Genomic DNA, 26,306 nt, shown 5'->3' with positions numbered 1-26,306 from the left:
GATGTAGTGGCTGAGGGTAGTACTTGCCTAAAGTCTTGTGTTGCTCCTTTGTGAATGATGTGTGTTTGGGAGTTTGCGCTTACTCTTTGCCCGGGCCTAACGCTGGAACGTATTTTGCGAGCCTTCAATGACGTCCCTGAGCACTTTCCACTTACTCTAAATTCTGTACTTACTTGCCCGATGAGAAATGCTCTGGAACTGTGGCTTTCCCGCATCTGAACCCTATCCTGACCTGCCTACTGTTTGCCACTAGACCACTAGTGTCCCTCTTCTGCCTCCGAGATCACTTGTGCCTTGGAATAGGGAAGGACTTTCAAGTATAAGGCCTCTGACTAGAAAATATAACGAAAGTACTTACTTGTAAAGTTGTTAGTGTGTAACTTTCATTCCTGAAACATAAGTTACATAGCGTCCTTACGTTCTTACCTCCTTTGCTTAATGCCATTCTTGAAAGTATAACCAGGTTATTTACTTACCTTTTGAATTGTGTTCCACTATTCTAGAACATAAGAGTTGGTATTACTTTATTCTTCCTGAAACTGAATAAGTGTATAAGTTTACCAATAGGGTTTTACTCACCTTGAATAGCATGCAGCCATTAAGTGTGTACATTCAGTTCTTACCTTAAACTGCTAATTGTTTTCCCTAAACGTCTGCTAGAGTTATTATTACCATAGAATTGTGTTCCACTTTTCTGAAAAGTATCATTGGTATAACTAACTATTCCTGTAATAGAAATTATGACCAATAGGGGTTTACTTGCATTGAATAGCTTATTGCCATTCTAAATGTGTATCCTGAGTTTTTACTTATCCATGAGTTGCTTACTGCCCCTCTGAAAAGTATGAGTTATTTAATTCCCTTTGAACTGTGTTCTGAAAAGTAATGTTGGTGTAACTGTATCCATTCCTGAGAGAAGAACAAGTTGTTGCCAAGTGCTTACCTGTTTAGTAGTGTAAGTAGTGCACTCAAAAAAGGAAAGCATTGAATTCCTGGCAGAAAACACCCTCCCCAACTACCGTATCTTCCTACAAAAATATAACCTCTCAGTACAAGAAAGCCATAATCATAGCTAAATCTGCCTCCTACAACGACAGGGTTGCTAACGCAAGCTCAGAATCGAAATAACTCTTTGCCGTATTCAAAGAGCACTCTACACCAGTTCCCAAGTCACATGACATAGTTAAAGACCAAACATGGTGCAACTCCATACAATCTGCATTATTGAACAAAATCGAACTCCTTCAAACTAAAATCAAGGAGCACCACAAAAACCTGTCGCAGTATTCCGATCCTACCTCCACATCTGACCACCAGCACCACTCCAGCCCACTGCCCCTCCCAGTCAAAGCCCCCATAACCCCTTTCAAATTCAGGGAAGTTACCGAACAGGAAATCATTGAGACAATGAACAAGATAAAACCTTCCAACTGCAAAGGAGGTCACTGCCCAGCCAGCCTTATTAAAGACTGCACTGAAACACTCGCCCGTTTCTCAAATCCTTCGTCAACGCTTCCTTTAACGCCAACACAGTCCCAGATAGCTTAAAAGAAGTTGGGGTACGCCCACTTCTTAAAAGAAAAAAAACACACACGACCCAGAAATTGCCAACAACTACAGGCCCATCACTACCGTGCCTTTTCTGCTCAAGATCCTGGACAAAGTTGCCTACACGCAAATCCAGGAATACCTTGAAACTAACAATATCCTAGGCAAAAGACAGTCAGGCTTCCGACCAGGTCACGGGACGGTATCGGCCCTACTCGACCTAAAAATACAACTTGGGGACATCATGGACAAAGGCAAACCGGCACTCCTCCTCCTACTGGATTTGTCCGCCGCCTTCGAACTTGTCAACCATGATATTCTAGGCATGCACCTAAAAAATGAAGCTCATTTCTCACCAGAAGCCATCTCGTGGGTAGCCTCTTTTCTAAATGGCAGACTTATGAAGGTCTTCTCCGACACTGCATCAGCCACCCCTACCATCATCCACTGTGACGTCCCCCAGGGCTCCTGCACCGCCCTGACTCTTTACAACATATTCACACTTCCACTTTTCAATGACCTCGACTGTCGCAGTATAGCGTACACCAATTACACCGATGACACACAGGTACTACTCCCACTAACTGGGACCTATGAAGAAGATGCGACAGCCCTAACCAAAATCTACACAGCCATCCAAACTTGGATGGCTGCAAATGGATTCTGCCTAAATGGGTTTAAATCTGAGATCATCATAGTAGGGACTAGCGAAACTCTCAACAAACTCCCCCCTCAGTACAAATCCTTTAACATCGATAACTCCATCATCACAGTCTCTAAGACTGTCAAAACCTTAGGTGTTCACCTAGATGCCTCACTATCCATGTCCCGCCAAGTCAACGCCATAGCCTCCGCCTCAGCGCTCACCACCAAAGTGATCAACGCAGTCAAGCCCTTCCTCTCCACTAAAAACTGCCTATCCATTGCCAGGGCCACAATAGGTACCAAACTGGACAACTGTAACGCCATTCTTCTAGGCACCTGCACCAACAACTTGAAAAAAACTTCAAAACACGCTCCGGGCTGCGCTGACCATTCCCAAAAGGGGACACATCTCGGAAGCCAGAAAAAATGCCCATTGGCTACCAGTAAAGGAACGCATACTCTTCATAGCCATGGCCATAACACACAGATGCATTTCTTCAGATGCCCCCCCTACTTCTCAGAAAGAATTTCCCTCAGCACCTCAAACAGACCCACCAGAGCACACCGCGCCAACCTGATGTATGTTCCCACGTTCAAAAGAACTAGAGCAGGGGGGGTCCAGCTTCCAACACCTCACACCCAAAAATTGGAATGCTCTGCCTACCTCACTTAGGAATGAAAAATCATACACAACCTTTCGAAAAAAAACTAAAAACCCTCCTATTCCGTTAAAAGTCACGGAATAAATTAGCACAGTTATGCATGCGCTGTAACCCTAGCAAGCTCTACCACTGCTATCTACTGCTACATCTTATGTTATGTTCACTCTCAAGTCTGCTGTAACAGCGCCACAATGCCTCGGCAGTTCTGCGCGCTTTATAAATGCAAATAAATTAAATAAATAAGTGTATTATTCTTGAAACAGAATAATGTATGCAGTGACCAGGTTCACTTGTAACAATGTTGGTATACTAGAGTTTTCCTGAAACTGAATAACACTGTAGGCTATTACCAATAGGGTCTGCTTACCTTGAATTGCCTTTGGTCATTCTAAAAGTCGACTAATAAGGTTGTACTCCCCATGAATGGCATTGTGCCATTTTAAATGCGTATCACTAGGTTTTACTTATCTTGAACTGCATACTGCTATTCAAAGGTTTGCATACAATTAGTATTGTGTTGGTTTTTGTAATTTGGTTATGGAGGATAATAAAGATTTTCCATACTAACTTACTAGAAAGTCTTAATTCTATTAAAGACACGGAGGTGAGCATTATGCTTCTCTTTCTTTTATTTAGAAATAGAAAGCTCAGCAGCAGGTATTATGCACCTTATTGAGAGCAAAGGTCTGCGTAACAAACAAAAAGGTGCATTAAATATCAAATTGAAAAACTGTTTAACTGTCCCAAGAACCAAAAACTCAATTTCCCAGGAGACGCCAACAAAGTTCACCAACATGTAGTCCACCAATAGGCATATAGCTGTCCATACAAACAGTCCTGAACATAATGTAACTTCCTCTTTCGACGCTGCGAACTTGGCTGTTCAAGAAAACTGGAAGAATGAAACTGCAACTGAAACCATCTTGTGGAAGAAGAAAACGGAGCCGATCAGGCGATCAGGAGGACTTGTCTGTAGTCACTGTCAGGGAAGAGACAAATAACTAGAGTTAGTTCATGCATATGAGAACCCTATTTCCCCTTACGGGGGTGGGGGAGAAATTAGTGTTATTCTGAAATACAAATAGTTAGCAAATGGCAATAACCCTCTAAGCAACGCAGTCAACAACTGCCCTCAAGCGTGTCTTGTTTGTTTGTTTGTATGTTTATTTTATTTATATCGCACACCTGACCCGGAGGTAATTGGGCACTGGTGATAGTAATAGTTACAGAGGCATAGAATAGACAATTGTGTGCATTAATACAGTTTGAACATACAAGTAAAGTTACAATGGTGAGTATATACAAGGTGAACATAATACATATTATACATTGGGTCAAAGCAGTCATGTGAGCCGATCACCTACTAGTTAGAGGTATCAGGAACTGTTATTTTGTGTTTTATTTAATATCCAGGTGATAGCCTGACTTCTGAAATTGTTGAAGGTCTGAATGGTTTGGATATTCTGTGGGAGAGAGTTCCAAAGCTGGGCGGCTAATACTGGGAAGCTGGAGTCTTGCGCCGCTATTTCTCTCGCTGGGCGGGATAATGCTAGCCTCCGTGTCTTTAATAGAATTAAGACTTTCTAGTAAAAAATGGAAAATCTTTATTCTATGTCAAGACCCCGGAGGCTCACATTATGCTTGTTTAAAGCTTGCTTACCACAATAGATGCTGGCTGTTCTACCGGTTTCAGGTAGAATTGCTTAAATATTTATTCACCTTCCCAGTCTGCCATCCTCATGATATCTGCTAGGCGGACACCAACCTGAAAGGCTTTCGAAGCCATGGCTCCTCTAACGGAGTGGGCCCCAAGTGCAGGGTATGTATTCCTGCTCGAGTTCGAGTCAAGCGCACCCAGCGTGCTAAAGTTGGACCGGAAACTGCCTTGTGTGGTTTACGCAGAGCTATCAATAACTGCCCATTAGGAGAGGTCCTAAGCGGGGCTGTCACGTCTTCGTAAATCTTCAAGCATCTAACTAAACCAAGCTTGGGCTGGTCCCTGAAAATGGGGTATGAAATCACCTTAGAGTTGAATTTGTCCTCCTCTGTATATGCAACACGATACCATCAGGAGAAAAAGTTCTACCCGCTAGGTCGAGAACTCTGACGTCGTAGACCCTCCTGCAAGAGACCAGGCAGAGCAGTGTAGTAAGTTTGCCGGACAGAGCAGTACGGGATAACTCCTCATTATGCGGCCATGACAGAAAAAGATTCAGCACTTTAACGTCCCAAAGCTTGTCACAGCAGGACGGAGGCGGGACTGTAAGTCTGACACGCTTGCGTAATCTGCAAACGAGATGGTGCTCTCCTGCTGAGGTCCGCTGAACGAGGTCATGTCCGGCAGAAATAGCTGAACGGTAGGCGTTAACTGTCCTGTAGGCGAAATCTCTTTCAACTAAAGAGGCAAGGAAATTCAGGATTTCCTCTATAGGTGCTGAAACCGGATGCAATCCTCTCATTCGTCACCAGGTACTCCAGGCGCTCCAAGAGTTGGAATACCTCTTGAGGGTAGCAGGGGCCCGGCTTTGCTCGATGAGGCTGACCGCCATGCTTGACATGCTGGGAACTCTCCATCTTGACCTGAAATCCTCCAGGCTGCTAAAATCAGTGATCCGCTGAGGAGAAGGGGATGACGCTTCCCTGACGGATCCAGTAGGAGATCTGGAAACTTGGGTAGAAGGATTGGAAAATCCAAAGAAAGTTCCAGAAGAACTGGATACCAGGTCTGAGGTCCAGACCGGGGCTATGAGGACCAGATCTGTATGCTCCTGACGGGCCTTCACCAGGGTCCTCGCTATCATGGCAAATAGGGGGGGAAAGGCATAATAGATTCCCTGGGTCCATTGCTGTAGAAATGCGTCTGTCGCAGCTGCTGCTGCCGGACCCGGCCTCTAGCTGTAAAACACTGGAAGCTGGGTGTTGAGTCTGGATGCAAAGAGGTCTATGGACATAGGACCCCCAGACTCGTTGGAGGCGGAGAAAGACCTCTGTTGAGCCTCCAGTCACTGTAATCTGTAGAATGACGGGAATACCAGTCCCCTACCACGTTTGTGAGGCCAGGGAGATACTCTGCTGTGACTGAAATCCGATGTTTCAGACAGAAATTCCAAAAGTCCTTGGCTAACTCTGCTAGTTGACTCAATTTGGTGCCACCCAGATGATTGATATACCTTACTGCGGAAATGTTGTCAATTTTTAGCAAGATACAACAACTCTCTCTGCCTCCTGGCAAAAGAGTGCACCGCGAAAGAGCCTGCGAGGAGCTCTAGGCAGTTGATATGCATCTCCAGCTCCTGAGGAGACCAAGTTCCTCCCGTGGCGACAGAGCTGCATCTCGCTCCCCAACCGGAGCGACTGGCGTCTGATTCAAAGATATCTGAGGCGGATCCAAAGATGGCTCTGCCGTTCCAGGCTTCCATGTGAGTGAGCCACCAGTTGAGATCCGCTCTCGCTGAGGGCGAGAGTGTCAGGTGCTGCGAGTACGAGAGGCTCCTTCTCAGGTGCTGACCTTTGAGCCTCTGCAACTCCCGGTAATGAAGAGGACCGGGAAAAATTGCTTGTATGCTAATTATCAAAGAGAGATGAGGTCCCTCTGCAGATGACTATGAATCTCCCTTCAAGTCGAGTGTATCTTGGTCACGGGAAGACTGGGCTGCGAGTTCTGGGTATCCACCACAAACCCGGTAAATTCTCAATTCTGGGATGGACTGAGGATTTTTAATTTGACTTTTTTAAAAAATGTTCCCCAATTTAAGAAAACCAAGACTATGTAGCAGGTTGATGGCCAGCCTGGCTTGTCGTTCTTCCAGGGCCTGAGAATGCACCATGAAGATGTCATCTAGGTAGACTATCACTCTGACATCTTGTTCTCTCAAACAAGCTACTACGGAAGTTTGGTAAAGGCCCAAGGTGCTGAGGAGAGCCTGAAAGGTAGGTTTGTGCACTCCCAGTCTTGGTTTTTCCAGGAAAACCTGAGATAGCTTAATTGGGCCTGGTGTATGGGGAATGCGAGGTAAGCGTCCTTCAGATCCAGGCGCACAAGCCAGTCGTTCGGCCTCAAGATGTCCCCGAGCATGTGGATCCCTTCCATCTTGAAATGACGGTAGACAATGAAGTCGTTGAGAGCCCTTAGATTTATCACTGGGCGTACTTCCTGCAAACCAAAAATATAGGGCTGAAGAAGCCTCCCTGGCTCGAGCAGGGGCGAATCGCCTGTTTCAGGTATAAGCTGTGTATATCGCTGTCTAGCGCTTTCTTGTCTGCTGTTGACATTCCTAAAGGGGCGGGGCGACCAGCTTGATAGGGTTGATCGAAAAACTCTAAGCGCAGGCTGCATTCTGCATCCCTGACCAGGCATTTTTTGACAAGGAGACCCATGCTCGCGAAAAGAGAGCTAATCTCCCCCCTTTGGGCGTCTGCGACGCAGGCGCTGCTATGGGTACACTGACCTGTGGATTGTTGCTGGGCTGGGTATCTCGCTTCTCTTCTCCAGCCACAACTTCTTCCCTGCCCTCTTGAGGGGAAGAACGTGTCCGAGCGGTCCTGCCAGGAATTGTGCTGGCCCCTGGCCTGTTGAGGTCTTCGATCAAATGAGATGCGGCCAGAGGAACAACCTCTACCTCGTCTGGCCCTGGAGAACATTTTTGTACAAAAACCCTTTTGATGGAGGCCTGAGCTTTGTCCAAAGCTGTGAAGGTGCCGAAAAACTTCGACATCGCCTTCATAAATGGGTCTCCAAAAAGCAGACCTTGGGCTGCTGCTCCTGACTGTCTGCTAACTCACCTAGCTTAGCATCAATTTTGAATAATATGCCTTTACGGGCTCAGCCGAGATGGCACAACTAGCATTACCCAGTAAGGTAATTGCTCTTTGAGCCCAACCTGAAAGGATCACCGGGTCAATGGAGTCACCAGAATCGATGGCCGCTTCAGCAAGGTCCATGTTCGCTAGGGGACCAGTGACGTCCAGGACTCTGTCCTGGCAGGACTTCCAGGCGCGGTCGATGCCCTTCCTTGGATCCTTGACATTCTTTCCCAGAAAGATGATCATTTTGGAGTCCAATTCCGGAGTGAGAGCTACCTTCCCTGGGATCTCGGGGTGGGGACATTCTGCTCGCAGTCTGGCTCTGACTTCCTTATCCGGAGGCCTGCACAGCTTGGTCTTGATGTAGTCAGTTGTCCTGGACGACAGTTCCCAATCGGTAGATCTGGGGTGCACAAGATCTTCCGGAGTAAACATTCCCCTGTAAGGGGATTGTTCTCTGGCTGCCTCCTTGGGGATGGGGACTGCCGCAATCCCTGAGGTTGAGAGTTGCAACCCTATGGTTTGAGTGTCCTCCTCGGAGGATAAAGGGGCTTGATCGATAACATAGACCCCTCTAGCTTCGTCGTCAGTGCCCTATTGATATCCCTCCGGGCTTTAGGGTCTAGTACCCCTGTTGTCCTCCTCGGGGTAAGAGGGTCCATCAAGGGAAGGGGTTTCCTTTTTGTTCATAAAGGCCTTTTTCAGCCTGGAGAAGGCCTCTGAGACGGCAGCAGTGGCAGGTTCTGGCTGGCTCGGGGAGGAGGTGGTCAGAGAGTCTTTGCTCTTGCAAGCCAGAATACATCCCCTACTTGAAAGGTGTTTCCTCTTATGTCTTCTTCCTCCCTGGCAAGGATGTCTCTTGTAGATGCTCCTCCATGCAGTCTAGTCGCTTGTGAAGAAAAAAAACATGAATAAGAGATTCGTAGGCTGCAGCTAGCGCTCGAAATCGATTGTGCAAGCCAACGGAAATGGGAGCGTGAGCACCAGCTGTAGAGGAAAGGACTTCATGGAGCGGGGCTCCCTCTGATGGCCGCGCAAGGAAACTGCAGTCACGGAAAGCTCTGCGTGGCCTCCCCGAGCCTTGGAAAGCTGAAAAATGGGCCGGGCAGGCGAGTGCGAAAAAACACTGTAGACGTAAGTAAGGCAAGAAAGCTAATGAGCCGATCGCAGGGCCGCTTGCTCGCGCGCAAGGGCTCCTGTGACCACGGCCGTCTCCGACTCTCAGCCAAACAGCTGACGCCAGAGCCCGCACAAGGTAAACAAAAGCGCAGTATGCGTTTTACGGTGTCGACCGCACCAAGTAACAAACGCACAGAAGGCGTTTAACGGTGTCAAACGAATACAATAAGGATAAAATCAATGGCTACACCACAAACGTAGCAAAAAGTAGAATGTAAACAATATAGTAATTCATTGTCTAATAATAAGTTTCAATTCAGGGACTGCACAAGGTGCATGAAGAAACTTGTCTACATGAAGGATCCACATGAACAATGCATATACTGCCTTTATCCTCATGATATCAATAAATGTGACATTTGCATAACTTTCTAAAAAAAAAAAAACTGCAAGACAGACACAGAAGACTTCGGCTTATATAAATGCAAAAGAAGGTCCGTCTTCTGACGAGGAATCTGCCAAAACATCTCCTATACATTCCAGCAAACCATCTGAGAGGCAAACTTCTAAGAGAAGGGCCTCTTCAGTGGAAAGGAGCACCTCTCATAAAAGTAAGAGGAAGCTGGATTTAACTTTTTCCACACCTCCCTTGGACTCTGGAGACAAGATACGGCATCCAGAGGGGGGGGGTGACAGGTGTCCACAGCGAATCTGTCTACGAGCGGCAATAAGGATAAAGGCCCATCAACGACACACTTATCGTCCACGACGCTTCAAGCCTTGTCATTGATGACCAAATCCTCGTTGTCGAAATCAGCATCCACAAAACAATTGTTGACTAAGGTATCCCATCACTCCACGAAGCTCTCGTCGACGAATAAAGACAGTCAACCGTCTTCAAAGTCATCGTCCACGAAGCCGCCGCCGTCGACGAATTCATCGTCCACGAAGCCGCCGTCGATGACACCACAAACTTTTTCATCTACGGAAAAAACAAAGTCTAAAACGCCCCTCACAGAGACCACTGTTATGCCATCCAATGAAAGCAGTCTTCCCAAACCAATGGGAACAGTGCCTCCTATTTCAGAAACTCCTAAACCAATAGGAGCACAATTATCTCCTTTAAGAGAGGTGACAGAACTCCCTGACATCTTTCTTCAAGAGGAGTTTTCGGGCACAGAATTTGTTGGTGAGCAACCTTTTCTCACCCCCAAGAAACACAGTCCTCCCTGGCATCCGACTACAGAGGAACCCGCCGATTCTTACGATCCATCACTTATGGAGTCGATCCAAAGGATCATTGAAGAATTTAACAGATGTCAAAAGGAAAATATGTCATCTATATCAAAGGACTTAAGATCCCGTCGGAGGGACATCTCACCTCAGCAAAGCACACCGAGACATTCTCCTACCAGGAGCACACCACATAAAAGAACACACTCACCTGAGCCTCCTCGCAGATCCAGGAGCAGGATGTGCGTGCTTCACCGACAAGGGTCCCGTCTCTGACATCGCATAGACCAAGATCACCGTTTCGAAATCCAACAAGGGTTCCATCAACTTCATCAGTCTCAGGTTGGCAGGAGGACCATTTCAGGGATTTCTCGGACCCTGAGGAAGGTGAGATCACGCATGAGCCTGACACTCATAGCGAATGGGATGATTACATTGTTGAAAAACCTAGAAAGACTCTCCAGGTGACTCTACACCACCAGACGATTTAGTTTCATTTCATACCATTATCGGCAAAGCCGCAGACTTATTCAAATTACAAGTCACATCAGAAGAGAAAAAGTTGGTGCTTTATGAGCACAGGGACAAACGTAGAAGAACGGTCACTACCATTCCTCTTCTCGATACCATATGGGAATCTGGGCCTAAGATACTGGCCACACCATTATCCAGTCCTGCTCTGGTTTCAAGACCTGAAAAGAAATACAAAGCTCCTGATACAGCACCACTTTGTCTAAGGGGACATACTAAACCAGATTCTGTCATCACTGTGGCAGCAAGGAAAAAGTTAGCCAATCCTTAACCATTATCAGCCCCTCCAGACAAGGAAGGTCATAAGTTGGAGGCCATGGGCAGAAAGGTATCCTCCTCGGTATCTCTCACCATCAGAGCGGGAAACGCACTAGCCATGACAGCTAGGTTTGACCGCAAACTTTGGCTTTGTATGTCTAAACTGGTCAAAAATGTACCAACTGATCTTCAGGAAGAAGCCAGATCAATCATAGCAGAAGGGGAAGCTACCTCAGATCATATGATTGATGCAGCAGTTGATGTGGCTGAATCAGGATGACAAATGGCCCACAGTACTGTACTGAGAAGACAGGCCTGGATGAAAGCTACGAATTTCAGACTGCAGGTCCAAGCACAAATATTGGACATGCCATTTGATGGACAAGACTTATTTGGTAAAAAGGTCGATGACCACCTGAAAGGGATAAAGATGGACACAGCTCGAGCCATCAGTTCCCACATGGACCGTAGATCTTTTCGTGGCTCATCCTCAAAATACAGAGGATTAATCATCCCTTCTATGGCCAAAAGACACAGGGAAACACATTCCAGGACAACCGGTACCACCAATCCTCTAGCAGGTACTCCCATAGGGGAAGGCGTGGCTCCACCAAGGGCAAAGCCCAGAGCAAACAAAATTGACAAACCATGTCTTCCCCCTCAACGTCACACCCTGGTGGGGGTGGGGGGGGGAGTAAGTTGATTTTTTTTCAACATTGCCTATCTATAACATCGGACAAGTGGGTGTTGCAGGTGATCTGCGAGGGTCACACCATAGAATTTCTAGATCAACCTCCATCCCTTGCTCCCACCCCTCAGAAGGTACATCTGTTAAAGCATGTCATGTCCGAAATTCACAAATTGCTGCAAAAAAGCAGCGATAGAACCTGTCCCATATCAGCAGAAGGGAATAGGTTTCTACTCCCGTTTCTTTCGGATCAAGAAGAAAAACGGTCAGTGGAGACCCATTCTGGATCTGAAAGCGCTCAATAAATACATAAAGCGAATCAAATTCAAGATGATATCCTTGCAAAGCGTCCTACCATGGCTAAACAGGCACAACTTCCTCGCCACTCTGGACTTGGAGGATGCCTACTTCCACATTCCTATTCGCCCTGCCCACAGATAGTTCCTCAGGTTCGCTGTAGGAGAGTTACATTTCCAATTCTGTGTGCTCCCGTTCGGGCTAAAGTCAGCACCAAGAGTTTTGACCAAGTGTCTGGCACCCGTAGCAGCAAAACTCAGAAGGACAGGAACGGAAGTCTTCCCATATTTGGACGACTGGTTGATAAGGGCAAGCTCATCCAGACTCGCACGCTTGGTGGTTTCGAGAGCAATAAACCTTCTAAAAGGGTTAGGTTTTTCAATAAACAAGACAGTCGTGCCCAGTGCCCAGCAAGACAGTACTCTTCCTTGGGGGCCAAATTCGACACCAGCATTCCCAGGGTAAGACCATCGGCAGACAGAATAACAGCTATTCTCCACTTGACCTCCTGGTTCCTGGAAAAAGGGGCAACCACGGCACACTCTTCCTCCTGGGCATGATGTCCTCATGTATATTTCTCATACCAAATTGCGACTTCGCATGAGGCCATTTCAAGAGGCACTGGATCACCAATGGAAACAAGCACTGTGTTCATGCGAGGATATCATCCATATACCAGCGACCGTGCACAAGGCACTTCAATGGTGGAACACACCTCAAAACCTGTTACAAGGAATGCCATTCCAGACTCCAACATCTATCCTTCTCCTCAGGACAGATGCATCCCTGTCGCGCTGGGGGGCTCACCTGGCGGACCTCCAAACCAAGGGCACTTGGTCCGCCCAGGAATCCCAGCTCCACATCAATGTTCTAGAGCTCAGGGCTATACGGTGGGCGCTGAAAGCCTTCCTTTCAGTAATAGCTGGACAGGTGATGACCGTCCAGACAGATAATACAACCTCCATGCATTACACAATCAAGCAAGAGGGCATGAGGTCAGAGATTTTGTCACAAGAAGTTCAACTGTAATGGGCATGGGCCTTGCGCCACAGAGTCCAAATCAAGGCGGAACATCTTCCGGGGGTGGACAATGTCTTGGCGGACAAGTTTAGCAGGGAGTACACAACATCTCACGAGTGGGAACTGGACGAGAAAGAAGTCCAACGAATATTTGCCAAATGGGGTCATCCACAGATCGACCTCTTCGCCAACAAAGTGCCACGAATTTGCCTCCAGATAACCATAGCATCGGTCAGTAGGAGATGCATTCTCAGTGGATTGGACAGGGAAATTCCTATATGCCTTTCCTCCTATTCCCCCATCCCACTCAGAGCGAGAGTACTCCGCAGACTGAAGGAACAGAGCTGTTTATTAATCCTAATAGCAGCGGACTGGGCTTGGCAGGTCTGGTACTCGACCCTACAGCATCTATCCCGTTGGCCCCCGATTCACCTCAAAGCGCATCAATATCTTTTGACGCAACAGAACCACAAAGTCCTACACCACGACCCAGCTAGCCTGTCCCTCAAGGCCTGGTTCCTGAGCAGCGTAAGCTAACGAATCTGAATCTTCCTGCGGATTGCTGGGACATTATCAAGGCGTCGAGGGCTCTTCTACCCGGATCACCTATATCCGAAAATGGACTAGTTTCTCCAAGTGGTGCGAGACGTCATCGATCAACCCACTCACTGAATCGGTTGAACAAGTGCTTCCTTAGTTATTGTATTTGGCTAAAGGGGGGCTTTCGTTATCCTCCATCAAGGTCCATCTGTCGGCCATAGCGGCATACACGAAGATCCCAGAAAAACAGTCATTACTCTCACAACCGGCTGTCAATATCTTCCTGAAAGGGTTGATGCATACTTACCCTCCTACGCCCACATGATTTCCAGCCTGGAGTCTAAACACTGTACTAACAGCTCTCATGGAACCACCATACAAGCCCATTCATAGATATGACATAAAATATTTATCTTGGAAAACGGCCTTCTTGATCGCCATCACCTTGGCCAGGAGGATCAGTGAGTTGCAAGTTTTGTCATCAGAGCCTCCTTTTACCTTGTTTCATAAGGACTGCGTCATTTTGAGAACACACCCTAAATTCCTTCCCAAGGTCTTATCAGAGATGACAGAGTGCATTGTCCTACCCACTTTCTTCCAGAATCATACCTCTTGAGGCAGAAAGAACGTTGCATTCTCTAGATGTGACAAGAGTTTTGAAGTTTTATTTGCAGAGAACTAAGAAGTTCCGCTCCTCAACAGGTTGTTCATTGCTTTTTCTGGCCACACTAAAGGCCAACATATCTCCAAGCAAAGTCTGGCACGTTGGGTCTCTTAATGTATCGCCCACTGTCACCAAGCGAAAGGTGACCCTCCTCACCAAGCCTCCTTTGGCTCACTCCACCAGATGGAGAGAAGCTCCAGTAGCGTTTCATGCACGGGTAGCTTTGAAAGACATATGCAGAGCCGCTACCTGGAGCACTCTGCACACATTTGCTAAGCATTACTGCCTGACAGAAGATACCAACAAAGAATCTGCAGTTTGCCAGGCCATGGTCTGCCACCTCTTTACATAAGGTAGGATCAGCCTTCTCTCCCGCCTTTCCCTAAGTATGTAACCTTTGTGTTGCTGTATGGTAAAGGCTCTCAGAAATGTTTTTTCTGCATATCTATTGTATATATGATGGGGGAATGTTCTTAACTGCTTGTTATTCTATTCAAGCATATGAATCTATGAAAGATCCAATGCTGGAGAAGTTTTAGTTACTTACCTGTAACTGTATTTCTCCAGCATTGGTGTCTTTCATAGATTCACATGCACCTTCCCGCCTCCCAGAGAAGCTGCTCTACGCTCAGCATCCATCATACTGTAGTCTCTACGGCTCAAAATCTGAAGATGGCTGACTGGGGCGGAGCTTAAGCCCTGCCACCTCATTGGTTGGGGCCATAAAGGACCAAAATGAGGTGGAAGGACTACACAAGTGAATGGCTCCTAGACCATAAGGAGCAATCTACATTCATATTCTATGGAAATAATGTATGCATTTAAAATGTTTAATAATTATTTAAATCACCAAGGATTCTCGGTCTGACGACTGGGAATATTCATTCATGTGAACCTATGAAAGATATCATTGCTGGAGAAATACAGTTACAGGTAAGTAACTAAGACTTCTTGTAATTAAAATACACTGTTCATCAGCATTGTAAGCCGTTTTCATTTTAAACCACTGTCTGCTGTATGCATATCTAATCGGTATGTTGTCAGAAGGTACTACCATAAATGTTCTAATCAGACACTGAATTATGTATATGATATGATAAAATGTGCGCTTGCATGTGGATAGGAAGTGTGGTTATATTTTATTTTTGTGGAGAAACAATAAAATTTTGTGCCCCATTGCATTTAGGTAATGCAACTGTTGGTAGTTTTGGGGAGAGGGAACGCATGGGCTCTGCAGTCTTTGTGCGCTCTCAAGTGTTACATATGTTTTTTTCCCCTTCCTAGTCCCCAAACTCTTTTGGCTGGAATGAATAAATTTTTGTCGCAGCTTGAAATCACTTTTAGAAGAGATCCAAACAACTACAGACCCAGAATCAACAAGATGAATTCGATGAAGGTAAGCCTAGTTTATCTGCTAGTGTTTATTCAAATCACCAATTATCTACAAGTTTCCTATGCTACAATCCGAGCTGGTGATAACAAATTATTTAGATATGACTGTTGGGGAGCTTTTTCGTTTGTATGCCAAATCCCCTCTACCTCTGAACCCGCCCCTCCCCCCCCAACACATTTTGTTTTGCTGGAATTATTTTCTTGCTCTCCTGAATGAGGGGAGTCTTTTTTTTTTTTTTTCTTTTTTTTTTCTTTCTTCCCCTTATTCATTCGTTTTGCTCTGGCCAAGGGAACACTGAGTTTTTACTTTGTTTTATGGAGTCATGCTTTCGTCCTTACTTTTTAAAGGCATCTGTGTTTCACTTTTGCAGCACACAGCACCCTTTGTGCAGTGTTGCTGAGAGCCATTTTGGCTCTCCTTTATATATTTTTATTTTCCTTGAACTACTGTTCTCAAAGTTAGAGGGATACTTTTTATCCTTCTTGGCTTTTCCTCTTGTGAGATAAGCACACACCAGACCCATGTGGAGTGCTGAGTATGTTGTATCCCCTTTCTCTTTGCTCCATAACAGGCATACAGTTATGGCTGGTGGCAGTGCATGTGTTCTGCCAACTTTTGTGCAATTTTTGCTCGCAGGCTGTCTTCACAGCTGTGGCAATGCACAGAAGGGTTACCATTGACCAAAAATGATGGTTTCTTTCTTTTTTTCACCATTTCTTGTGTGGCTGTCCTTTCTTGGTCCTTCTGCAGTCCTGGGTGGGGTGGAGTCCTGATTTGAGGTTTGTCTTTGACAGGAACCCTTTGTGTAGCCCGCCGATAGGCTCCACTGTTTCTGCAAGGCCAGTAAGAGGTCTTGGGGTCAAATTACCTTTTTTTTTTTTCGACTGGAAAAATAATCGATTTAGAAAGATCGCTCCGTGACAGCACGGAGCAGTGTGAATCGAACTGTCATGCCCCCTGCTGTACACAAGTGCGCGCAGGGGCTGACGGTGGGGCGAGCCGGGTAAGTGTCAAACTGTGTGCGAAATGTGTGTGTATGCAGGGCGGAGGGGAGGGGGCGGGGAGGAGCAAAGGAGGGCTTGGGGGGTGAAACACCCCAAATAAAAAACAGGCATGTCCTTTTCGCGCGTTCTGAGAGGCGCACAAAATCGACCGAAAAAAATCAGTCTTTTCTTTTTTATGTGCAACCTTTAGAAATGGGAAAATGACATAGAACCCAGGAAGCATGGGCTTGATCCCGAAACTCTGCTATCCTTTGTCTTGTATCCCTGAATGGAGCCAGTTACCACGGGGGGTGGGGAGTGTGGGGAGTGTGGGGGGCTGGGGGGCTGGCTGTCCTGATTGGAGTGTTTGCAGAGTAGGAATGTGAAATCCTAATTAAAGGGGAGGGTCCTGAGGCAGTGTTAGGCAGGATTGTATACAGTAACCATGTGGGTGACTACACCAATCTTGTCCTCTTGGTATTAGGTAACCCACCAATTGGTATGTCTGTACTACACAAGGTGGTAGAGTGAGCAGCCATACTTATCTCAAGAGGGGTACATTTGAGCTGTAGCATTGAAATACACAAATACAAGTATACAAATAACACTTAATCTCAAGGTTATCTAGTAAAATAATTAATGGTCTGTTTTAAATAAGCCTTCTTTAAAAAGGGAAATATGCAACAATAAAAATACACTTCGTAACACTTTCTCAGAATTAATGTAAGCAAGTAGATATTTGGTAAAGATGCTTCATACCCACTTCCTACACCCTGAGGTGACTTCAGTTCCTAGGACAGTATTGTCATTTATATATCTTTTTGTACTTGGAAAAATCTGAGCTTTTGGAAAAGGTTAGGGAAGGAAAAAGATTAACAGGTTCTCGGAGCATGTGAGCACTTTTCAATCTCTCAATGAAGTCTAGATTAGCTCTTTCCCAGCAATACAAGTTAAACTTGTGCACCAACTATGAGGACAGCTAGAATCAAAGTCAATGGGTCAGAAGAGTCTGCAAGGAGCCAGGACAGCCAAAGTCAATTTGAACAAGGTCTATGCAACTGAAGCACTTCTTTAGATAGCACAAAGTCTTGCACAAAGTTTAAGGAGTTTGTAAAAAGAAATCCCTGTTGGGCCACAAGCTGTTAGACTTGTGAAATACAGAGCTGAGATAACCTCTGCAAAAAGCAGCTACTGCAAGTCTCAACTGAGATAATGCAAGCTACAGACAAAAGAGGTAAGTACCCCTTAGCCAATACAATACCTTAGGTTTGAAGAAGAGGATCCAGCTGGCTTCTGTTCTGGTTGCAGTCTTGCAGGTCCTGGGTTACTGGGCCTCAATCGTGGGGACAAGAGGGAGGACGTCTGGAGGACTCCTGTACTGACGTTTGGAGGTCGTCAGCGGCTACCAGCTCTTTTCAATTCAGCTGCACTTTGCGGTCTCAGCTACCGGCAAATAGCACCACTGTGGATCTTGAGCACTTGATGGGCTTCCCTTGCTTCTGGAGTTCAGCACTCTGGTGAGGTGACTCGGTCTTGGGTCGTCCTACTTCAGGATGGTCCTCAGGATCTTCCTGGAGCTCCGGTCCAGCTTAAAGACGATACACTAGACTGCAGGGTTCTGGACCCCTGGTACTCGGTTCCAGCAGCAGCAAAGAAGTACAGCCAGTTGTGGAAGGTCCTCCAGCAAAGTTCGTCTTGGGGTTAGTTGGTCCCACCAAGGAACCCAAGGGAAGTCGTCCATTCTGTGGGATGTTTCAACCCACTAGTCCAGGCCCTGCAACATTACTGTGCATTGCTTGCAGCAGAAACATCAGAATGGCTGCCGGAAAGCATGCTGCTCGCTAAAAATCACCAGAAAGTGCGCAGTAAAAATCTGAAAAGTAGGCCGCCATCCACTTTTGCCTATGACAGTGGGAACACAGGAGACCACTGCCAAAACCCACCATTTGGCTGCCCACAGAGCAAAATCATTGCAAAAGAAACACAGAGCTGTTTTAAAAATCTGTTTTTCCCTGGCTGTCAAAATTGCAAAAATCATGGCTCACAAACCACTCGAAAAAGATCCAATCTCCTTGTTGGGTGGTGAACATCATTCTACTTCGAGAATCCACATAAATACAGTGTCCACAGAAGTATATATTATCTGAACAAAGTACACTATTGAAGATTGCTTGCTGGAAGAAATCTGTCAAAAAATGGGTGTAGTACCGTTAATCACCTCTGTCAGAAGCCAGCGATTTAAAACCTGTCAGGTGTAAAGTTGTACGTTGAACTCAAACTATGCCAAAGAAGGGATTTCCATCAAAATGCCATAGAGGGCCACACATGAATTTCATGTTGAAAAAGACTCGAATTAACAGATATGTTTTGCTGATTTGAAATTTATAAATGTAATGTTTTCACAAGGAACTATGTTACAATTGACCATAAGGTAACCTGATTTAGCAAAAACTTCCAAAAGGCTTTCTTTCCCTGAGAATCTCACACCTTGTTCATTCCCACCAAAAGGAGAGGATTTCGCATTGGCATGTTAATCGGAAGGGGAGGAGATTTCCTCTGCTGCCCTGAGCAAAAAAACAATGGGTTCCTTGAGCTGAATAGAAAATGCTAATTCGGGTGTGACTGACGACAGCAGCTCTGGCAGGAAGGCAAGCCATGTGACCCTCTGACTCAGCCCAGCTTTGGAGGCGGGCCAGACTGTAAATGTGGATTGAAGATAGAAGTAAATGTATGTTTTAGAAAAATGCTTATAGTAAAGTGTACTGAACTGCCAAAAATATGAAACATATAGGTTGTTAAAACGAAAAATTTGCTCACAGTTTAAGACTAATTTGGAATCTGTGCAATGTTCTGAGACTGAACCCCGGAAATTATTCATATTGTAGCCATTGTGTTTGTTAGGAACATGAAAAATTACAGGAATATGCCCAGATGGGATGTGTATGCATGTATAAAAACTGGTACAGAACCAACTTTGAGAAACCCACCAAAAGTGCGAAAAGTTGTCATTTATTAACTAAGTTGTAAATGGCAGCATCACTCTGACACATGACACACTGTTACTTTCTCAAATCAGGGGACAGGGAATTCTCTGACCTATCCGATCCTTAGAGGGTTGGGCATAGATAATTAGCCTCCCCACCCACTTTGGAAATGGATAAATAGGGACTGCTGAGGACAGACAAGTCACACTTTCCACTCATCAACTGATTTCTTAGCAAAGCACCCTGCAGGAAGATCCAGGCTCTATACATAGATCCAGAAACCAGACTCTAGAACTTTGAAGCAGAAGGGCTCAATCCGAAAAGCTGAACTCTTCTCAGCTGGCCTTCAGAATCTTAAGCAACCTGATTTTAACCCCTAAACTTCCAAGGGGCCCCGCAAAATCCAACAGCCTGGCTGAGCTGTTTTGCTTCTGGCCCAGAACCCATGCTAGAACCCAAGATCCAGTCCAGCAGAGCTGTAACCAGAACCCGTCGGACCCAGTCCAAGAGGCCGTGCAGACCAGAGGGCCTTGCTGAGAGCAGAACCTAGTGCCTGATCCCAGCCAAACCCTTGACCAGATCTTTTGACGGGCCCATTCCATTCCAAAGCCATAGGAGTGAGTATTTAGTCTAGAACTGTCCATAGTCACCTCTTAGTCTTAAGTAACCCAATCCAACCATTCCAACCTATCCATAACTGCATTATTGAATCTCTTTTGTCTATTCTAAATTCTTCTCTCCTCTACATAGTCTGTGATAATTGTAGCGATAATCATCTGTGCGCTCATGTTTTCTGAAGAAAGTCAAGTGTCCTGGCGCACAACAATCAGAGTGGAAGGCGCCCTCTTCTGATGGTTGTCCCGTTGGGTATCTTGTACTTTCATAGCTCCTTAGTATAAGTCCATATTGGTTCCTAAATCTTTAAAGCGCATCTTTCATTTTTGAAATCTTGACTCTGTTTCTGAAAAATCTACCTTCACAAAAACCTCTACATTCTGAACCGTACATCATAGAAACGAAATTTAAATGTCATTTTGAAGCTAACATCCTCAGCTTTCCGATTCCATATAGTTTTGCTGTAAGCGTGTTTCACGCACACGGAAAAGTTGCTGTGAATTTGCAATTTGGCTCAATTTCACTTCATGTAAAATAGCTATTTCTTGCTTTCAACTTCTGCTAACCATTCTATAATCATTGCTAGTGTTGACCTGAACCTATCCCAAGCCACTCTCACTCGTTCTGAATCTCATTTTGCGAATTAAAATTATTTTTAGCATTTTCCCATTCATTGCAAATCACATTCAAAGCATTTTGACCTGTTTTTAAAGCATTCCTGTTCTCTCTAAGCTTGCTGGGGGAATTGGAATTGAACTGCAATGTTGATTGTATTCCTGATACCTGTGTGCCTTCATTCCATATCTTCATTTTGCATGTTGGGGGGAGTGAGTAGTAACGGGGGTAAGAGTGATCATATTGTCTTTTGATAGAAGTCATATCAAGTTATTTCTGTGTTGCATTCTTTCCTATCATTGCATTTCCTTGAACCCATACAAAGTATTCGAGGGGATTGGGTCCTCCGACATATTCCATATCTATGACAGTAATCCCCACAGATGTGCTGCTTCGGAAAATCTTTCGGCGCCTGCGTCCTGCGTCAATGACGTTGATACGCCGTCCTCGAGGGCCTCCGTCGAGCCGACATCACCGGATGTTATAAGTAGGACGCACGACACCTGTAGCCTCAGTACCGTTTTTTCCGTGAACGTGTTCGCTTCGGAAATCTTGGCGCGCCTCGATTCTATTGAATCCTGTTCTTTCGGTTCTTCGAACCTGTTGCTTCATTGCTATCGAATATGTCGTCTTCGGCTTCTTCCACCCCGCAGACCGGGTTTATGAAGTGTCGGGTATGCGGGTCCAAGATGTCCATGATGGATACGCACAACGCTTGCCTCTGGTGCCTCGGGGAGGACCATGATACGGATGACTGTGTTGACTGCCAATTGCTCACTTTGAAGGCCTTGTGGGAGCGTAAGAAGCAGCTGTCGGTCGGAAAGGTGGCCAAGCCCCGGAAGTCGCGTTCCACTGGTCTTTCGACAGATGATTCGAGGGGCGACTCTCTGCATTGTCGTCGTGAGTCTGGGGGTTCTCGGTCTGGGAGTCGGTCCCGCCATTCCTCTGCCTCTTCGAGGCACTCCCGGAAGCGCCGTCACCGGTCACCTTCCCCGTCCTCTTCCGAGGACACCGCCTGTCGGCGGGTAGCTTGTCCCAACAAGCATTCCACTCCTGAGAAATGGGATTCGTTCCGAAACGAGATGTTGGCGATTTTTTCAATCGCATGGCTCCGGTCTGGCCGCGCCGTCTGAGGACGCCAGCCGAGGCCGCGCTAGAGACACTGCTCATCTGCCTTTGGGCTCGAGCAGTCGTCGCGACCACTGGGCGCCTTCGAGGTCCCGGTCGGACAAGGATGGTCGCTCTAGGCATGCCCATTCCAGGTCCCGGTCCTCGACGCCATCGAGACCGCGAGACTCTGCGACACCGAGGTCGTCGACGGACTCTCTCGAGGTCCCGCCTCCGAGGAAGGCGCCCAGGCTGTTGAGAGACACGCTCGGGGCTCCGCCGTCAAAGCTGTCAACGCCTATTCAGTCGACGCCTTTCGAGGCAGCTTTGTCGGAGGTACCCCGTGGCACGGTGGCACCCCCCAGAAAGGCGATGGCTAAGGCTACACATGTCTTTGTGCCTTTTTCTGTACCCTCTTTCTAGCCTCTAGATTATATTTCTGAGGTGGATGAGGGGTCTGAGGAAGGTGAGGTTCCGGCATTGGTTCCTGATGACATTGTTTCTGGTCACCCACCAGTGGCGACCCCTGCTACTTGACAACAAAACCCTACTCCGGAGAGTTTGGTGGTGCAGGCGGCTATGGCACCCACAAAGCAGGCGTCGTATCCTACCATCCCTCCTGATAGGGACGACAAACGTTTTGATGGGTGGGCGAAGAAGGTATTTTCTTCTGGGGGTATGGCGCTTCAGGCTGCCAACTCCGTTTGTGCCTTGTCTCGTTTCACGCACTCTGTGGAACTGCATTTCCTTAGCGGCTGATCATATCCCCGAAGGGGAGGAACGGGATGGATTCCTTGCTATCGTGCAGGATGGCAAGGACGCCATGTGTGAATCTGTTCAGTCGGGTCTGGACATGGTTCATTGCGGCGAGCACCGTAATGCGCAGGTTTGCGTTTGCGGGAGTCAGGTTTTGCTCCGGATGTGCAAAGCCGGCTCCTCAACATGCCGTTTGATGGTGAACATCTTTTTGGCAGCAAGGCTGGCGAGAGTCTTGAGAGGTTGCAGACCTCAAACTGCAGCAAAATCATTGGGCGCTGCAGTCTGCCAACCTCCACCTTTCGTCCTAGGGGACAGCAATGGAAGGGAGGTTCCTTTCGTTGTTACTCAACCTTTAGTAGAGCGAGAGGAGCTGCAAGTCAAAGGGGCAACCGTAGGAGTGCCAGAGGTGGAAAACAAGGTACTCGAGGTGCCAAGGCCGCGTGAGCAGTTGCCTCTTTGCCCTCGGGCACTGCCGCAGCCGCTTCAGCTCAGTCATGAGGCCCATGCTTCGCCGGTTGGGGGAAGGCTGGCGCAGCATCTTGTAGAGTGGCGTGCCATTACTTCAGATGTGTGGGTTCTGGAGATCATAACCCACGGCTACTGTCTTTATTTCTGGCAGAGGCCTCACGACAATCCACCAGGAAATCTCTCTTTGAAGAGTCCTGATCCACTCCTTGCGCAGGAAATTCTATCCCTGCTGGAGAAAGACGCCATAGAACTGGTGCCTGTAGCGGAGAGGAACAAGGGATGGTATTCACCTTATTTTTTGATTTCGAAGAAAGACGGGGGATTGAGACCCATCATGGACTTGCGTGGTTTGAACAAGCTCCTTCGGAAGGACAAGTTCAAGATGGTTACTCTTTCTCAAGTCCTCCAGGCCCTTCAACTTCAGGACTGGTTGGTGTCTCTAGACCTCAAGGACGCTTATTTTCATGTGCCGATCCATCCCAAGCACAAGTACCTGAGGTTCGCGGTTGGCGACTCGCACTTTCAGTTTCAGGTCCTGCCGTTCGGATTGACCTCCGGCCCGAGGGTCTTCACCAAGCTCATGGTGGTGGTGGCAGCGTATCTCAGGAAAGGAGGGATTCACGTCTACCCCTACCTAGATGATTGGCTGATCAGGGTGCGCTCTCCTGAGCAAGTCCTGGATCTGTCCGTCACCTGCCACTCCCTTCACAAGCTGGGCTTCTCCCTCAACTTAAAGAAGTCCCACTTGACGCCAACTCAGAGGCTCCAGTACATCGAGCAGTGCTCGACACGTCCCTGGGGCTGTGTTTTCCTCCCCAGGTGAGGGCTCATCACATTCAGCAGATGGTGCACAAGTTTCAACATGCCCAGATTCTCCCTGCGTTCAAGTCCTTGAGATTGCTCGGCCTCATGGCATCCTGCATTCTTCTGGTGCCAGAGGCCAGGTTGCGGATGAGATCTTTGCAATGGGCACTCAAGCTCCAGTGGTCTCAGTCCTCCGGCAGGATGTCGGACCCCGTTCAGGTGCCGCCTTGTTCTTTTAGAATGTTTTTCAAATGTTGAATGGGGAGCCCCATATGGTATTCCCAAAAAATGTATAGTGGACCCCCATGGCTCATTCTTTCCTTTAGAGTAGTCTTGGACTTTCTCTATACATCTTGACTCTTAGGTAGAAATCTGCATCCATAATGTTTTGAATTGCAAAGTCCTTTTGTTAATTTGGCAGGCTTTTTGTTTTATCTGGCAGCCCCTGACCAGGAAAGATTCTTGTAAGCAGGCCATGTTTGCCTGATCGTAGCTAGTAGGCCGGAGTGGTCTGCCATTCACTTAACTTTGCCCTTTTTCATGTAGTTGGCACAATGTCTGAGGCTTTTGTCTTTCTGTGTACCGATAGGCTGCTTATGCTAATCTTCATGAGGTTCTCTAAAATAATTCTCAGAAGCCATGTTAAAAAAACAAAAAACAAATTGGCTAGTATAATTTTGGGAATCCCAGCTGCCATTCTCGGTTCATGCTGGGCAAAGGTCTTAATGCTTGGGTGCTAGCAAGAGGAAGAATAAGCGAATCCCATAGCGACTAAATGACTTGCACCCAAACCCAATATCACTTCAAATACATCCTTTCCATATCTTGGACCCAGGGTTTGCCCCCTTTAAAAGTGGATATAATGAAGATTTACTTGTGTACTGAAGTTCATTAATCAATGTATTTATAATATATTCTATAATTCCCCTGCATCATCAGCAAGGCTGGCTGGGGCCAGGTACCATGCTATCTACAACTGGCTCTCGCCAATAACTCTACCTCCTGATCTTTACGCTCTCCTGGCACCAACTCTCTGCGTGTCAAGTGCTTCTTTAAAGAGCAAGCTGGTGGCCGATATCTTTCTTCGGTTGGCTCCCTCCTCTGGAACAGCCTTCCTCTCCTTCTTGATATGGACCTCCTCAAATTCTGGAAGCTCCTCAAGACTTCCCTTTTCACCTCCTCCTTCCCTCTTTCCCCCGCTTGCTAACCCCACAGTCGTTATATATTGGTGACCAGGGCCCTTATGTGTCCTCCTGGTCCCTAAATCCCCCCCCGCCCCTTCCCCAATAGCCTTCACTTTAAGCCCTCTCACTGCACTTGTCGCTTGGTTCCCACTGGCCTGTGCTGTCTCACAGGCCTGCACGTATTGCTTTTGTCAGTTGACCACTCTTACCAAGTGATCTCTGCCTGGCACTTAACAGTTGCTTGCAACTTATTCCCTAGCACTTCCCTTAGTGGCACTCCTAACACTTAACCCCCCCACACCCCACTTTGCACTTGCACGTTATGAATGCTCACAAGGCCTGGTAGGATAGGACGGCCGCTTTCTTTCTTCATTGTTATTATAATTGCCTTTCATTCCCATGTTCCCTTCATTTTGTCCTGAGGGCGCTTTAAAACACAATTTATTTGATGTATAAGCGCCTTACTAATGCACAATAAATAAAGTGACATGTTATGCTGCCATCTAACTTTGTTTTAATCGCGTAGGAAATCTAAAGTAGTTGCATGCTATTCATATAGTAATGCTGTAAAATGGTGTACTCCTAAAGTTGTTTTTTTATTTTTTATTGTAGGATGTGGATCAAAAGAAGAGCGGAAATTACTTTTTCCTGGATGATTAACTACATCTGTGCAACACTACAACAGTTGTAAAAATAGCTTCAGCAAATATTTGATGTATTGGATATTACCAGGTGACCATCACTCGCCCCTCTGTTAGAACTCCAGCGGGATTTCCATGCTACACAATTGAGCAATGCAATTGTACATTTTGATGCAAGCCCAAGAAGCTGCTCCTTTCTGAATCTTCAGTCTGAATTAATCTTCCATACAACATTTCAAAAAGAAAAACGAAGTAAATGGGGGGGGGGTGGATAAGTGATTTGGGGCTGACGGACCATAACGTTGGCCACGTTTTCTAATGTTAGCCACTTTGTAAACCATCTTGCACAGAAAACGCTCTCCAAACAATGTTAATTTAAGAACTGTATCATATTTTAAAGAAAGTCCAGATCTGTGAGGCATTTGATGAATAAACATCCATCTAAAACAGATTTGATCTGCAATATATATATTTCTTTTACATGTACTGTGTGAAGTTTTTTTCATTCTTAATGAAAATGTAAAACAATTTGTAAGCAAACCTCTGTAATGAGTGCAGAATGTAATGTTTCTAATCGATTCCATCCTCCCACAGATTTATCATCTACCATATTGTATTTGCAGTGCAGCTGCTCTTTGGGAAACGTTTGTCATCGGGGCCAGCTTGGCTCTGTCCGTCTATACATGACGTGGACATTACTTCAGGGCCATTATATATATATCGTGGCACCTCAACCAGGGACCTT

General features: G+C 46.5%; 1 protein-coding gene across 1 annotated transcript in view; it reads left to right on the top strand.

Annotated features, from left to right (window-relative positions):
* Positions 1 to 26,012, top strand: part of ABCE1 (ATP binding cassette subfamily E member 1) — a 670,940-nt gene extending 644,928 nt beyond the window's left edge. Inside the window, exons 17-18 of the mRNA XM_069631213.1 lie at positions 15,293 to 15,404; positions 25,533 to 26,012. Coding sequence (XP_069487314.1) covers positions 15,293 to 15,404; positions 25,533 to 25,580 — 160 coding nt within the window. The 3' untranslated portion in view covers positions 25,581 to 26,012. The remainder of the gene's footprint in view (positions 1 to 15,292; positions 15,405 to 25,532) is intronic.
* Positions 26,013 to 26,306: the final 294 nt, after the last annotated feature.

Source organism: Ambystoma mexicanum, chromosome 6q (assembly GCF_040938575.1).
Source record: "Ambystoma mexicanum isolate Mex_15411 chromosome 6q, UKY_AmexF1_1, whole genome shotgun sequence".
In the NCBI taxonomy this organism is placed as follows: domain Eukaryota; kingdom Metazoa; phylum Chordata; class Amphibia; order Caudata; family Ambystomatidae; genus Ambystoma; species Ambystoma mexicanum.
The sequence above is the reverse complement of the archived record's forward strand: the minus strand, read 5'-3'. Positions and strand labels throughout refer to the sequence as shown.